This window comes from Poeciliopsis prolifica, unplaced genomic scaffold (genome assembly GCF_027474105.1).
Source record: "Poeciliopsis prolifica strain line A6 unplaced genomic scaffold, Auburn_PproV2 SCAFFOLD010, whole genome shotgun sequence".
Taxonomy (NCBI): domain Eukaryota; kingdom Metazoa; phylum Chordata; class Actinopteri; order Cyprinodontiformes; family Poeciliidae; genus Poeciliopsis; species Poeciliopsis prolifica.
Genome location: NW_026562385.1, coordinates 11,098,879 through 11,114,126, shown reverse-complemented (window position 1 = coordinate 11,114,126; position 15,248 = coordinate 11,098,879). Strand labels below are relative to the sequence as shown.

The 15,248-nt window shown below is 43.0% G+C and overlaps 2 protein-coding genes across 4 annotated transcripts in view; both read left to right on the top strand.

The window, feature by feature from the left end:
• Window positions 1-8,259, top strand: part of LOC129363431 (myosin-9-like) — a 33,335-nt gene extending 25,076 nt beyond the window's left edge. For both annotated transcript variants that reach the window (XM_055035558.1, XM_055035557.1), the window contains 15 exons: window positions 899-1,043; window positions 1,131-1,337; window positions 1,473-1,577; window positions 2,519-2,671; window positions 2,789-3,037; window positions 3,122-3,334; window positions 3,430-3,642; window positions 4,107-4,268; window positions 4,368-4,496; window positions 4,587-4,675; window positions 4,752-4,875; window positions 4,952-5,160; window positions 5,628-5,736; window positions 5,898-6,070; window positions 6,694-8,259. In XM_055035558.1, coding sequence (XP_054891533.1) covers window positions 899-1,043; window positions 1,131-1,337; window positions 1,473-1,577; window positions 2,519-2,671; window positions 2,789-3,037; window positions 3,122-3,334; window positions 3,430-3,642; window positions 4,107-4,268; window positions 4,368-4,496; window positions 4,587-4,675; window positions 4,752-4,875; window positions 4,952-5,160; window positions 5,628-5,736; window positions 5,898-6,070; window positions 6,694-6,805 — 2,392 coding nt within the window. In that variant the 3' untranslated portion in view covers window positions 6,806-8,259. The remainder of the gene's footprint in view (window positions 1-898; window positions 1,044-1,130; window positions 1,338-1,472; window positions 1,578-2,518; window positions 2,672-2,788; window positions 3,038-3,121; window positions 3,335-3,429; window positions 3,643-4,106; window positions 4,269-4,367; window positions 4,497-4,586; window positions 4,676-4,751; window positions 4,876-4,951; window positions 5,161-5,627; window positions 5,737-5,897; window positions 6,071-6,693) is intronic.
• A 915-nt stretch (window positions 8,260-9,174) lies between these two features.
• On the top strand, window positions 9,175-13,945 carry LOC129363445 (mitochondrial glycine transporter A-like). Of its 2 annotated transcripts, none has more exons than XM_055035578.1 (8): window positions 9,175-9,796; window positions 10,780-10,879; window positions 11,020-11,144; window positions 11,242-11,326; window positions 11,427-11,606; window positions 12,028-12,196; window positions 12,281-12,441; window positions 13,138-13,945. In XM_055035578.1, the coding sequence occupies exons 2-8, from the start codon at window positions 10,865-10,867 to the stop codon at window positions 13,258-13,260; spliced, it is 858 nt and encodes a 285-aa protein (XP_054891553.1). In that variant the 5' UTR covers window positions 9,175-9,796; window positions 10,780-10,864; the 3' UTR covers window positions 13,261-13,945. The 2 variants fall into 2 exon arrangements, with proteins under 2 accessions (XP_054891553.1, XP_054891551.1); XM_055035576.1 differs by having other exon boundaries at window positions 9,175-9,942.
• Window positions 13,946-15,248: the final 1,303 nt, after the last annotated feature.

Here is a 15,248-nt window from a genome sequence, read left to right as displayed (position 1 = left end):
GGTTCAGTTCCCATTCACCTTAACGAAGGTAAATGTGCTTAATGGAAACAATTTATATAAAAAAAAAACTACAATTAAAATTAACTGAAAAAAAACATGCTTAATTGTGGCTCTTATTTAATGGAAGTGCTGCATTGCTATTTTTTTTCAACCTTAGCGAATATCTACTGAGTTTTGTGAACTTTGGTAATAAAAATGCTGCTTATAACTCTGAATACTTTGATCAAACTGACAAAGAATTGAGCAATGAAAATAAATTAAGTTTTAGCCTTTTCTACTTGGAATTTGTAGTTTCAAATTAATGCAATAATTAATTATTGCATGATTACGTTATTTATCATGCAATAAATGTATTAATTGCATGATAAATTATAGTCGTCAACAAACATTGGCCTTTGATATTAAATACAAAATGCTGCAAACATATGACATCTACTACAAAGCACTCAGCTGGGATTTAGTACAACAAAAAGTTCAAACTGACACTTTTGCTCTTTTTCCCCTTAAAAGGTCAATCATTTTCTGAAACATAATTTTGGTTACAGATTTCATAATCCATTTTAATTGTTTTGTTTAAATGTTTAGAAATTGCCATGTTTATGTGTTTGAAAGGGCTCATTTGCATTAATCTGCCATGTTTATAATTATATCAGTTGAAAATGGTCTCAAACTGAGGATATTGTCACTTATTGCAATAATTTCTAGGGCATTTGAGCGTCCAGTAATATTTCTTATCGCGACAGCGCGTGTTTCCAGGTGACTGACTTAGTGTTACTTCAATAAAAGGCTCTCGGTGGCCTGAAGGTTGCTGACCTCTTCTGGTTTTACGAAAGCTAAGCATCTCTTGAAAGTGTTGATTTTCTCAAAAGCCCGCTGTCCTCTGCCGGCGCTCCTACAGGACCAAACGTGAGACGGAGGTGACTCAGCTGAAGAAGAACCTGGAGGAAGACGCCCGAGTCCACGAGCATCAGCTGGCTGAGATGAGGCAGAAGCACAGCCAGGCCTTCGACGAGCTTAACGAGCAGCTGGAGCAGGCGAAGAGGGTACACTCTCCGTGCTCCTGCCTTCTGTTCTTTCTTTCTCCACTTAAATCTTAAAAACACCCACTGACTTTATGACTTCCCCCGCAGAACAAAGTGTCGATGGAGAAGGCCAAACAAGCCTTGGAGTCCGAGAAGAACGAGCTGACCATCGAGCTGCAGACGCTGATGCAGGGCAAGACCGACTCTGAGCACCGCAGGAAAAAGGCAGAAGGAATGGCACAGGAGCTGCAGGCCAAATACTCTGAGGCCGAGCGCCAGAGGGTGGAGCTGTCTGAGAAACTGGCTAAAGTGCAGGTACGTTTCTGAATCCGCCGCTTTCCAAATCACTAACCCTGGTATCCACCAAATACAGCCTCCGATCACTGACACAAGGTAAAACTCGCTTCGACGACCTACTAAAGCTTGTCATTTCTTTTCATCTCTCCGCAGGCTGAGCTGGATAATGTTAACGGCATGCTGAGCGAGGCTGAGGGCAAATCCATAAAGGCCAGTAAAGACTTCTCAGCTGTGGAATCCCAGCTGCAGGACGTCCAGGTACAACATGGCAGAAGCACACGTAGCTGAAGACAGAGCTGACCCAACAGCTCAGAAAGAAACGACGGCTATTAAAAGTACTGCAGTCAGATGATGTCTGCAAACTGTCTCCTCCAGTACCTACACATAGATGTGGCCTTATTTAACATGCGTTCATAAGCCTGTGGCAATAAATCAGTTAATTGCAGGATAAATTGAAACTCTAAATAATTTCCATTTGCTAGATTTATTGTTTTTCTCTTCGTATCAAAAACTGGATGACAAAACTCTTCAGTCTGGTGCTTTTGTCTCAATTAGTGTCTATTTTTAGGATCATTTTATTTAGAGACTTCATAATCCATTTGACTTGTTTTGTTCATTTGGATATTTAAAATGTCTTCCAGTTCCAGAGTTAAATGTTCATTTAAAGTTTATTGATCTTTGAGAATTTCTTCTTGTATCATCACGCCATTATAATTATATTACTTGAAAATGGCCTCAAAACAACAATATTACTGTTTATCGCTGTAACTTCTGGGACAATTTATCATCCAGCAAAATTTATTGTTGCAGGCCTACATTATAGAAATAATGCTGATGAAAAGAAAAGAAACATAATAAATGCATATTATTTTGTAACTTAACATTTTTTCAGTTTTTTATTACTATTTTGGCAGGACCATCAGTCTTTAAAGTTCAACTTTGTATCTTGACACAATAGGTATTTCATATTGACTGTCTGAAAGGCCAACAGACTTTACTTCACCACCTCTGAGCTTGCAATTTTTTTTTTCTATTTCTTACACATTTCTAAATGGACAACTCAGCAGTTGCTCTAGATTTTTATCAGAACAAATAATTGTCTGCATATGATGCCCACTCTGTATATCTCAAACCTTAGAAATATAATTTTTCACATCTTGCAGCCGCTCAGTCAAAGTTTCTGTCTTGCTGTGCCACAGGAACTCCTCCAAGAAGAGACGCGTCAGAAGCTCTCCCTCAACACTCGTCTGCGGCAGCTGGAGGACGAGCAGAACAACCTGAAAGAGCAGCTGGAGGAAGAGGAGGAAGCCAAGAAGAATGTGGAGAGGCAGCTTCAGTCGGTGCAGGCTCAGGTGAGACGCACCAATCAGCTGGTGGAGCAAAACGGTCTAGTGACGGATTTCCTCCGAGTGTTTGAACACCACTGTCGTTTGTTGCACCAATAACAAACGAGCAACGCCTCTCCACAGCTTGCTGACGTGAAGAAGAAGGTGGAGCAGGACGCCGGCTCTCTGGAGTCCGCCGAGGAAGGGAAGAAGAGACTGCAGAGGGACCTGGAGAGCACCAACCAGCGGCTGGAGGAGAAATGTGCTGCATTCGACAAGCTGGACAAAACAAAGACGCGTCTGCAGCAGGAGCTGGACGACCTGCTGGTGGACCAGGATCACCTCCGACAGATCGTCTCCAATCTGGAGAAGAAGCAGAAGAAGTTTGACCAGGTCAACAAGAGACGCCGAAGCAGGAAGTGCCGGGCTTTCTGTTGAAGATCAAACTCGTAACCCTCTGCTTTCTGTCATTTCCAGATGCTCGCAGAGGAGAAGAATATCTCAGCGCGCTACGCGGAGGAGCGAGACCGAGCCGAAGCCGAGGCGCGCGAGAAAGAAACCCGCGCTCTAGCTCTGACCCGGGAGCTGGAATCTCTGATGGACATCAAGGAGGAGCTGGACCGCAACAACAAGCTGCTGCGCGCCGAAATGGAGGATCTGGTTTCGTCCAAGGATGACGTGGGCAAGAACGTAAGTTAAAAAAAGATCAAATAAACATTTTCACTGGCTAACTTCTCCTTCTCGCTAAATCCGGCCTTAACTCTCCATTTCCACGTGCTCTGCAGGTCCACGAGCTGGAGAAGTCCAAGCGTGCCATGGAGCAGCAGCTGGAGGAGATGAGAACTCAGCTGGAAGAGCTGGAAGACGAGCTGCAGGCCACGGAGGACGCCAAGCTCCGTCTGGAGGTCAACATGCAGGCCATGAAGGCCCAGTACGAGAGAGACCTGGCAGGGCGCGACGAGATGGGAGAGGAGAAGAAGAGAGCTCTGGTCAAACAGGTCCGTCTGTCCCTGGGTCACTGACAGAAACACAGCCTGGCTGATGTTTCTATCCCTCAACTTTTCATGTCTGGTCACAATATAACAGCAGGTTTCAATGGGTCTGACTGAGATTCTCTGTGATTTGAGTAATCAATATAATTTCCAACTTTTGTACTGCAAATAAAAAATCTTAAAGTATGTATTTGGTATGATTCAGAGTTACGGCCAGGCAATTATTTTTTTTTTTTCGATTTTAAGAATAAAGTCTTAATGTCATAAGAATAAAGTAGAACCACAGAGTCAAAATAATACTAGTTAAGTTAATTAGCCATGCTGTAAAATCCAAGGTAACACAGCAGTCGGGTCAGGAAAACAGGTTGTAACGTGGCCAGATATGAAAACTACTTTGGTTGTTAATCGTGTTTATAGGCAAGCGGCTTCTCATTTCTTGTTGTTAACATCAATGGATGTCACCCCTCTAGGTGCGAGAGATGGAGATGGAGCTGGAAGACGAGAGGAAGCAGCGCTCTGCCGCCGTGGCGGCGCGCAAAAAGCTGGAGCTGGACCTGAAGGAGCTGGAGGCCGCCATCGACACGGCCAACAAGAACCGCGACGAAGCCCTGAAGCAGCTCAAGAAGCTCCAAGTGAGCCCAGCTACTAAACCCTGAAGCTATTAAATGTGTGTTTCCAGAATCTCAGTTTGAACTAATTTTTTGTTTTGTTTTTTTACTTGTAATCCTTAGGCTCAGATGAAGGATCTGCTTCGAGAGCTGGAGGACACTCGCATCTCCAGAGACGAGATCCTGGCCCAGAGCAAGGAGACGGAGAAGAAGCTGAAGGCCATGGAAGCTGACATGATCCAGATGCAGGAGGTCGGTGAAAACACCAGGTGTCCAGCTCGCCACCTGCCGCCTGCTGATCACTGATGTTTTTTTTTTTTTAATTCATCCACCATCGTTCAGGAGCTGGCTGGAGCAGAGCGAGTGAAGCGACAGGCCATCCAGGAGAGAGACGAGCTGCAGGACGAAATCAACAACCAGGCCGCCAAGAAGTACGACTGCTGTCAAATCGAGCTCGACTTTTCTTCATAATCTGCCTTTCTGAACCTCTGATCCGTTTCCCCTCAGCGCTCAGGCTGCGGAGGAGAGGAGGCGGCTGGAGGCTCGCATCACCCAGCTGGAGGAGGAGCTGGAGGAGGAGCAGTGCAACTCGGAGCTGATCAACGACCGGATGAAGAAGGCCATGCTGCAGGTCCGCCTGCGCCTTACCAGTTGCCTTTCTCCTTGACCGGACCGGTTCAAGCCCAACTGGTTTGTCTCCTCTTTAGACCGACCAGATCACAGTGGAGCTGACCGCAGAGCGCAGCACCTCCCAGCGCCTGGAGGGCTTGCGCAGCCAGCTGGAGCGCCAGAACAAGGAGCTGAAGCTGAAGCTGCAGGAGCTCGAGGGAACCGTCAAGTCCAAGTACAAGGCCAACATGGCCGCCCTGGAGGCCAAGATCGCCCAGCTGGAGGAGCAGCTGGACATCGAAACCAGGTGTGGAAGCGTAGCCCATCTGAACAAAAAAAAGTATCACATTTTTAGAAAAAGGCAACTACAGCAACGTAAATTTCCGCCAAAAAGAGCTCTAAACAAGTTTTGTAGGCAAAAGCTGAAAAGTTTGAAAAGTTTTAAATTTGCTGGAATTAAATAAAAAATTTGGAAATTAATCCCAATTTTCTAGAAAAGTCAGTTTGAAAAGTCAAAAATATTTAAAATAATTTCCTTGTTTTTTTGTTTCTAGAAAATTTCTAAGATTAATTTGACATTTTCTGACTTCTGCCAAGCAAATCAACTTTTCAAATGCTGAATTTTCTAAAATGAAAAAAAAACATTCAAAATATATACTGTGGGAAAGCAGACCCATAATGTCAGTTTCTTCAGGACAAGGAATTGTGATTCCCTAAGCAGCCAAATCAAAACCATTTTTTTCTGCACTTCTACTACCTTGTGCTTTTCCTCAGGGAGAGGCAGACAGCCACCAAAATGGTGAGACGCACCGAGAAGAAGCTGAAGGAAGTCATCCTGCAGGTGGATGACGAGAGGCGGAGTGCAGAGCAGCACAAGGACCAGGTCCGCCTTCCACTTTCTCTGAAACACATTCCACTGTTTATGAAAACGTCAGTTTAGTCTCTCTTTAACTAGACCGCAGGCATAATGGAGGGTCTTTCCACCAGTGTCAAATAAATGCTTTTGTTCATCCAACCTCATCAGAGCTCATTTCTGTTTTCCAGGCGGACAAGTTGAACTCTCGCATGAAGCAGCTGAAGCGCCAACTGGAGGAAGCCGAGGAGGAGGCCCAGAGGGCCAACGCCAACCGAAGGAAACTCCAGAGGGAGCTGGAGGACGCCACGGAGTCCGCAGACGCCATGAACCGCGAGGTGGCCTCCCTCAAGAGCAAGCTGAGGTAGGAAGACCACGACGACGCATAACCCCTTTAACAGCAGCATCATGTCGCAAAACAAGAGATGACTGATGCAGGTTCGACTTAAGATGTCACTCATATGTAGATCATGGCTTTTCTTAAAGGGCCGGTTGTGCTAGAATCTATTGATGAAACTAAACGTTTTAATAAATTGCTCTCTCTACATTTGGTAAGTAGTTGAACTTAAATATTGGACGTTTTCACATTGATCAGTCCCTCCAGGACTTTTTTTTTCTCGTTTTGTGCAAATTTTGAAATATTTTAAAATAATTTTGCTAAATTTGTGCTTATTATGTCAAACTTGTATTTATTTATTTATTTCATTCTCCAAGCTTTCATGGAGAATAGCATTGTTGAAAAAGAAACACTGCCACCTGCAGGTGGAAGTTGGCATCACTGAAGACCAATGCTTTTTACCATTTTTGAGTAAAATTTGCAATAAACTCACAGCTTTTCAGTTGAGCAGAAGAAGGCACTGATCAGTTTTTGAATGGATTTCATGAGGCCCGCATAAAAAGCTGCAGCAGGCCAGATTTGGCCCTTGACTTTGACACACTTTTTGAAGAGCTGATTAGCTTTTTCCTAACTTTAACTTTCCGTTCCAGACGTGGCGACTTGCCCTTCAGCGTAACTCGCCGCACTGTCCCTCGCGTGGAAAACGTGGAGAGCGACGAGGAAAGCGAGCCCAAGGCCGAAGCCCCGGAGCCCCAAGCTTGAAGGGCCCCATCCTCCGGGCCCCATCGCCACTCGCCTCCTCCATGCTGAATCCTAACCAGAAAGAGCTGCAAATACTGTAAAGAAGAAAGAAAATCATGTCCAGACTAAAGGCAGGGATTCTGCTCAGTCCACGTTCAGTCCTGCGACTGTCCGATCTATCCGAACAGCATCAAACTATGCATCCATAACAGCTACACGCCAGTAAACGTAGACAATCGCAATTCCAACACACTCTCACATGTTTTTTTTTTTTGTCTCTTTCTTTCATCACTTCCTTTTTCATTCTCTGGGAAAAGTAATTATTTTTATAAGGAAGATTTAGACTTGTAATAGACCTGATTTAGGATTTATTTTTCTAATAGAGGGGAAAATAAAAAAAATGAAGAAAATTACATGGAAGGGGACCAAAGTAATATCAAGTAGAAGTTTCTATTATGCAGACATTTTTTTTAAATAATGGCTAAGAATGGAAAATGCTTCATGTGTATTATGCTCAGTTATCTCTCTTCTTCAAGGTTCATAAAGATTTATGCAATGTCCTGAAATGTACTCGACATGTCTAGCTGCGATTAGCGCTCGTTTCGATGTTTCGGCCGAGAATATTTTGTACATGAAGTCGATCGGAGACGTCCTGAAGGTGTTTAATTGGTGCGCTGAAATTTTCTTAATTTTGCACTGAGACGGAAGGAAAATTGTTAATCTAAATGACGTACCACTGCGTTTGTGACGTTCCAACGAAACGGCAGTCTTTTAATGATCGTGCGTGTGCACACACGCACACACACACACACACACACACACACACACACACACACACACACACACACACACACACACTGCCAACACCCACTATAAAAAGCCTTAAATGCAACTGACACCTACTTTGCAGGGTTCACGGCTGTTTGTTTTTGCTTTCAGGACGTACATTGTCGTTTTTCTTGCTAAGAGCGTTTTTTGTATGTTCAGGGTGAAGTATAAATGGTAGGGTAGCTTTGTTTGTTTTTGTTTGTTTTTTTGACGCTCAGCACACACTGTATTCTTAGGGCACAGCTTGCTAAGAGAGATGAACCAAAGGCAGATTTAAGAGGGAGGGGAGATTCTTTGATACTCTACAGCTTGGCACCAGCGTGGTATAGATATGAGAATGCGTTTGCATGCGATCTGGTGGAGATATGGCGGCGTGAAGCCCCTCACAGGCTGTGCCCAGAGTCACCTTTTGGCTCACACTGCTGGAAAGTGAGAGGATTGTGTTGTTACTTCCAAAATAACGACTCGTAATTCGAAAAATTGCAGATTTTGTACCGACAAAACAAAGGCGATCCAAAAGAAAAGAGATTTTTTTTTTCTTTTTAAAAGTGCACCAGTTATTTTATAGCGTTTATCACCGCAATTCTGGCATGGATGTCATGTGGTCAATTATGATATTCCAAATAAAGATGCTTTCTAAACTCCCATCTCATGTTTTTTAACATTTTGTTTGGGTTTCTACTGCTTGCAAAAAATACACCTAACCATTTTTTGGCAATGTTTGTCTTTTTTCATTCTGGAAAATGAGCCAATTCAAAAATCACAGTACAATGGCTGCTGGAAGAGGAGAGTGTTTCCTTGTCGACTTGCAATCAGAAATCACTTGATTCATTCTTTTAGTTTTGCAGGAGACCCCACTTCTGCTTTTCAAAGACGTGTGGTTGTATAATTGCAAATGTGCGAGTGAAAACATTGAGTTTTCAATGAGGAGCAGCTTACGTGGAGTTTAAGTGACGAGACTACGTAAAACGGCTCAAAACATCCAGACCTCACCAGCCTAAAATCTCAACTAAGAATGATTTGTTCAGGAAATGCAATTAACATGTTTTGTCCCAAAGTGTTTGAGGAAGCAAAACGGGTCACCGTTATAAATCTGTTTTTTATTTATTTATTTTTCAAGCAGCGTCAGGGAAGTCGGTTGGATTTCAAGAAAGCTAAATGCAGGACAATACTAGAAGAAAATCTTTTGAATGCAGCAAAAGACAACTTTAAGCTAATGTAGCCAAATGCAAATAGTTTAGATCACAATGTTTTCTATTACAATGATCCAGACCATAGGCAAATTAAAAATCTATGGTAACATGTAAATTAATATGAAAGCTCCTCTGTCCAGTTTGACTGAACTTGGAGATACAAATATAGATGTGCAACCACTTCAGCCTATGTATGTAACATTCCTAAAAAAACAAAAACATGGTGATAGTGAAAAGTTTTTCCACTGTATTAACTCACAAAAAGTGTTTTAAAAATTGAGAATTAAAATTGAGAATTAGTTTTGTTTTCATTCTGTTAACTATTGTGCGCTTGATCTATCGGATCGAGTTCTGAAATTATTTAGTGGCTGAGATGTGAGAAAGTTCAGGGTTCATGATATTTGCAGTATCCTCACCAGCAGAGGGCAGTAGTGGTCTGCAGTAAACGGGTCAGAACCGGCTGAACGGCATGAACTGCTCTCAGCCTTGACGCTGCAGGCGTCTCTTAAAAATATTAAACATTTGGGAAGATTTCACATGAAACATTTGGGAGGATTGAAATCTTGTAGTCAGTCACACAAAGGAAAAATGATGTTTTTGATAGGATAGGGAAGACATTCCCTCATCAGGTAACTTGAAAAAATATATATATTGGTTGAAATTTTTTAAAGCCAGTCCGATAAATTATTTTTTACCTGCTTCAAGACAAATTTGTGCTAATTTGACGTCAGAAGCCGCGTCCTTTCCCTTGTCCCTTAATTCAACGACGCAGTTGTTAATTGCGAAATTTCCCACGTAACACGGAAACGTTTTCTCTTTGAGCCAATCACATCACCGGGAAACTCGGCGATGGGCGGGGCCTACTTTCAACCGCACGCGCCGTCACGGTGCTGCTTTCTTCTCCAAACCGGTACCGGCCGGTTTTCAATCAGGAAGCGAGGAGCAGATAAAAGGTCAACGGGACTTTACTTCTGCCTCTGTCCAGGATGCGGTAGGCCGGTGGAAGCATTTATGTATTTGTACTGATACTGTAGACTGCCAGTGTTGTTTTTTCCTGGAGCCCACGCTGTGAGAAAACCCCACTGTGGAGGAGCTCCAGTAACCACAGACTCATCACTGCATAGACTTTCCTTCACGGTGATTTTCAGCTGTCTTTATTTTTACATAAAAAAGGGGCCAACAACAAAAATAGTCCTAACGTGAATAATTTCAATTTCCAGATATTTCAGCAAGAAAATTGACTGCATTTTCATTTTTATTTATTTTTTATATGAGTAGAAAACTAGTTGTGAAGACTTTAGCCATCATTTTTTCTAAGAGACAAAACAATTACTATGCTGACATGGACTTGCATTGTACATTTATTATAACTGTTTGCATCCTTCAGGTCGACTGTGGAGGGAAAACATTGCCACAATTCAATAAATAATTTTAAAAAACAAATAAATGAAATGCAAAACTGAATAATACCAAATTTGGAAATAATTGATGAAAATGTTAAAGGCATGTCATTGCTTTAGCACATTCATTTAGCCACGGCCATTAAATGGAATAGTTTCAGGACAGAGAAATATAAACACAACACTTTATTTAATTATATTTTAGTTAATTAACATCCTTCTAAAATTATTAAGATAATCTAATAATTTTGATTGTTTTCAAATTCATTTGTTTTTAAACTGCATTTGTTGCCTTATTGAAAAATTTCCACAAATATTGAAACATTTTTATGTTTTTTTTTTTTTTAAACTGTAACATATGGAATCCCAATCATGGAAATAATGTCTGCAATATTGTAATTAAAAATGACAAAGTGTTTAGCTGTGACCTGGATTCTTGCTGGTGGGGCTCATGATGGTCTTTGAGTTGGTTAATAAATGGCAGTGTGTTGGGTTGGGTCACAAATGGGAAACACGGCGTTGGTCACATGACCTCCATGCATATAAACCGCTGCACGTGTCCCGATTCATCCAGTGCAGGGAAACGCTCCCAGCTGTAACCTCTCCTCTCTGAAGAGCTCTGGAAAGCGAGTGGACGACAGAACGTTGCCTCCAGCAGTATGGAACTGTCTCTAGTGAGTTTTCCATTGCAACCATCACTGTTGAGGTTTTCCACTTCGTCTATTGCGTGAAGCAGTTCTCAAATTTTTCTCAGAATGCATTTTCTTCTTCTATGTTGTTAACCCTTTCCTCTTCCTCGCCCGTGAACCACCAGGCTCACCCGGCTGTCAAAGCCTTCGTGTGTGGATCCTTCAGTGGGACCTGCTCCACCCTGCTCTTCCAGCCTCTGGACTTGGTCAAGACCCGCCTGCAGACCTCACATAGTGGCACGCAGCCGGGGTCAGTTGATCGATTTGATTGATTTCCAATAGTTTTACCACATCTCTTGCTTATCTGATTGTTCCGTTTCGCTCTTCTTCCCCCCCCCCCTCCGCAGGTCGAGTCGGGTCGGGATGACGTCGGTGCTCCTCGGCGTGGTGCGGACGGAGCGGCTGCTGGGGCTGTGGAAGGGCGTTTCTCCGGTCGGTCTGCTGGAAACGTTTCACCACCTGAACGCTGAGTCACATGGAGGGGAGATGATTTCTAAAAGGCGCTTTCTTCTTCTTCCTCCTCCTTCTCCAGTCGTTCGTCCGGACCATCCCGGGAGTGGGAATCTACTTCAGCTCCTATCACTCCCTGAAGCAGCACTTCTTCCAGGACAGCAGGCCGGGGGCAGCACAGGCCGTGATGCTGGGAGGCGGGGCCCGGACCGTGGCGGGGGTTGTGATGCTGCCGATCACTGTCATCAAGACGCGATTCGAGGTGGGCGGTGTTTACTGGCCGTTGCTATTATTACTACTGATGCACCGATCGCTGTTTTGTTTTTTTTGTCTGAAATGTTGCTAAATATAAACATGATTTCACATGCAAGATCTCAACCCCCAGTTCGATGGAGGGCAAAAAGCTGCTAGCTGACAATGACCGTCATTGGCTTTAGTGGTTAAGTTGGCAATATAAAGCGCTAAATCTCAGATGTACGTGAATATGAAAGAAAAAGGGATGTAGTGCTTTTCTACTAATTGTCAACACTGTGACAACTAGAAAACAAAGTCAGTTGGAAGTTTTAATTTAAAAAGCCTCCAACTAGGGTAGCTTAACTATGACAATCCTAACATGAAGACGTGCTGTGGGATTCGGTGTGGAATTCGATTTGTAAAGCGGACTGCTTGTGTTTGTGCTCCAGTCCGGCAGGTACAGCTACGTGAGCGTGAGCGGCGCACTGCGCAGTGTGTGTCGGAGCGAAGGCCCCTCCGCTCTGTTCTCTGGCCTCATGGCCACCCTGCTCAGAGACGTTCCTTTCTCTGGGATCTACGTCATGTTCTACAGCCAGGCCAAGGCCTCGCTGCCGCAAGGTGAGGAAATCAATACACACATTTACTTTAGCTGTAACAGATCTCTGTTCTGATCCAGCTAATTCTGCGTTTTGCCCCCCGAAGAGATCAGTTCGTCTCCTTCGGCTCCTGTGGCTAATTTCAGCTGTGGGGTTCTGGCCGGTGTTCTGGCCTCTCTGGTCACGCAGCCAGCCGACGTCGTAAAGACACAGGTCCAGGTGAACCCCCAGCTGAGGACGACGGAAGCCGTCCGATACATCTACACGGTAACTACCTTCCTCCTGCTTCATCATGATTGCAGATGCACCGATCCGATTAACGATATTTAAAAAAAAGATCCAGATTAGATATGGGTGAAATTATAGTCCTACATTTATTTGGTAGGGACAATACACGCAAACATTTCTGCAAAACAAAGACTGTTTTTCATCCGTTATCTCTGGACAACAAGAAATTTATTCAGCTAAAAGCAAATAAAGGTTATACAAAACAAGGTGAGAAATGATTTAGCTCCGTAAATGTATTAACGGTATTAACGTACTAACAGTAAATAATTGTGATGGACCGGTCCGATATATGTACCTGTATTACTTTTTACATGTTTCACCAAAATGGCCAACCTATTGTTTTGACAGTTTCGGTTCATTTTTTATTTTGGATTTTGCTTTTATGCTCAAAATTTCACTTCTACAAAATAAGGCTGTGTTTTTGTTTTTTTCCACATTTGACCAAGCTTGTCAAGCTGTCGACGTATTTAAATATGCTGCAGAGTAAACAGATAAATATCCAATCCAGTGAATTTATGACTGTGTTCTTTAAAAAAAAGAAGAAACATTTGAAGTCAATTCAGATTAACTTTTTTGTATGCTGTATCTGAGGAGATATCGGTATTGGCATCGGAAGTGGAAAAACGTGGATCGGTGCGTCATTTTCTGATCGCTCTTCTTGTCTTCTCCAACAAGGCTCACGGCCTCGAAGGCTTCTTCAGGGGAGCGGTTCCTCGGTGTCTGAGGAGAACCATGATGGCCGCCATGGCCTGGACAGTGTATGAGCATATGATGGCGCACGTCGGACTCAAGTCCTGAAGGAAACACCGGTCGAAAGCTTGTGTCTAAAAGGGAAAAACAAAGTCAGGAATGACGAGAACGAAGAGGGCGGCCTCGGTTCAGTGACTCAGGACAGACGGATGCGCTCGTCACGCTTCCATGTTGGAATTTTAAGGCTGATGTTGAGGAATCACACTTGGAGATGGTGGGAAGAAAAAGTGTCTGTGATGGGGAAGGAGCCACGGAAATGATTAGTAAAACATGTTTACTGTTATTATTAACACTTTAACTCATAAAAATGAATGCTGAATTGAAAATATTTGATGTTGAACACACTTTTCTGTCAAACTCACATGGTTTTAAGGATGAGAAACGAGACTCCTAAGTAAATTCACAAACCAAATGTGAGAAATACAGAAACGAGTCGGCTTTACGTTAGCGCCATGAACTCGTTTTGTGAACGTCTGGCTTTCAGGTAAAGCCACAAGAATCAAACGGATTCTGTCCAATCGTTTCGTTTGTTTTATAAAAATAAATGAATTGCTTTCTCTACTCATGTCTCAAGTTGCTGTTTTGTCATGTTGCGTCCACACACACAAAAAAATCACTGCTATGAAAAATGTACAAGTCAAAACTAACCAAACGTCTTCTCCTGGAAGTCTTTGCTTGCAGCTTTGAACATCTTGAAATAAAATAAAATAGATAAAAAAATCCAGGCCTCTTTGTAAAAATAGCGCCGGCTTCTTCGGAGTGGATGGAGAATCATTCATTTCTAAGTCTCAGCTTGTTTCTGCCTTCTATTAAGCTCCACTCACTAAACCGGTTTCTCCGCCTGCGGTGGTCCCCACAGCATGATACTGCCGCTGCCATGGTTTGAAAGAATTTGTCATATATTGTTTTGGTCATGAAAACATGCAATAAATTGTTTTGGGTTTTTTTTACACCATTTTTCAATAATAAACTTTTCTAAAGCGTTTCCATGAGTATGGTTACGTTTTGCAATTCGCTCTATGGTTGGTCTGAACGTCCCAGTTAAAGTCCTTATCTAAGTGTTCAGACAGAATCGCCTTATGGCCTTCATTTTAATAATAAATGAGGATATAAAACAATAAAGTTCGAAGGAAGACAATCACTAGCCTGGTTGTGTTCTCAAATCAGCAGCAGCAGCACATTGCAAGGGCCTGCAAGAACATGAGGACCAACAACGACTTATCTCAGCACAGGTACAGATAAGCTGGACAGGATGCATGCGTTTGTGTGTTTGTGTGTCCGTCATTAGGCATTAGGAATGTTTGGATCAATACAACCCTTCTCTGCCAGACGTAATTCACAGATCCGTGGCTGAAATATGAGTTGTAAACATCAGAGGGTTTTTCTTTTGAGGCTCAATGGGGTTTTTTTTATTCTCTAGCTACAATGGGCGTCTATCTTGAATCTGAAGTAAATAAAACTATCCTTGGCATTTAGTCAAACCTTATTTTGGTACCAGTTAGTCTGTTTGTGTGCACTTTGTCGCCACGGGATTCCAATATTTCTGGTCAACTTTCTGCTCACATGTCAATGTTCCAATAAATAATTTCTCAACACACAACGCCCTTGTGTACATATTATGAGCCCTTTGCCTGGAACATTTTATCTCTGGCAAATATAGTTACAACACAGGTCAGTCTTTCACCGAGGACTCAGCGTCTCAGCATTGTCTTAATATGGTCTTTCCATCTCCTTTGTCTTAATATGGGATATTCATCCGTCACCGCGGATCGACCTCTGGTTGCCCCTGCTGCTGTCGCTGCAGCGTAGTGAACAGGCCCCACCTAGTGGCCAAAGTGGTGTGGTGCATTTCTGCCATTGACGGCTGCCATAGACATATAGCGGTAAGACGTCGCATTACGTGAACTCTGCCGCCATATTGTGAGTGATTTTTATTTATTTATTTTCAACTGAAACATAAAAAAAAGTGTTGATAAAACGTTTATCCAAAGTTTCCAAGCAGAACTGCATCGCTTCCCAACGCAAACTTGTCCATC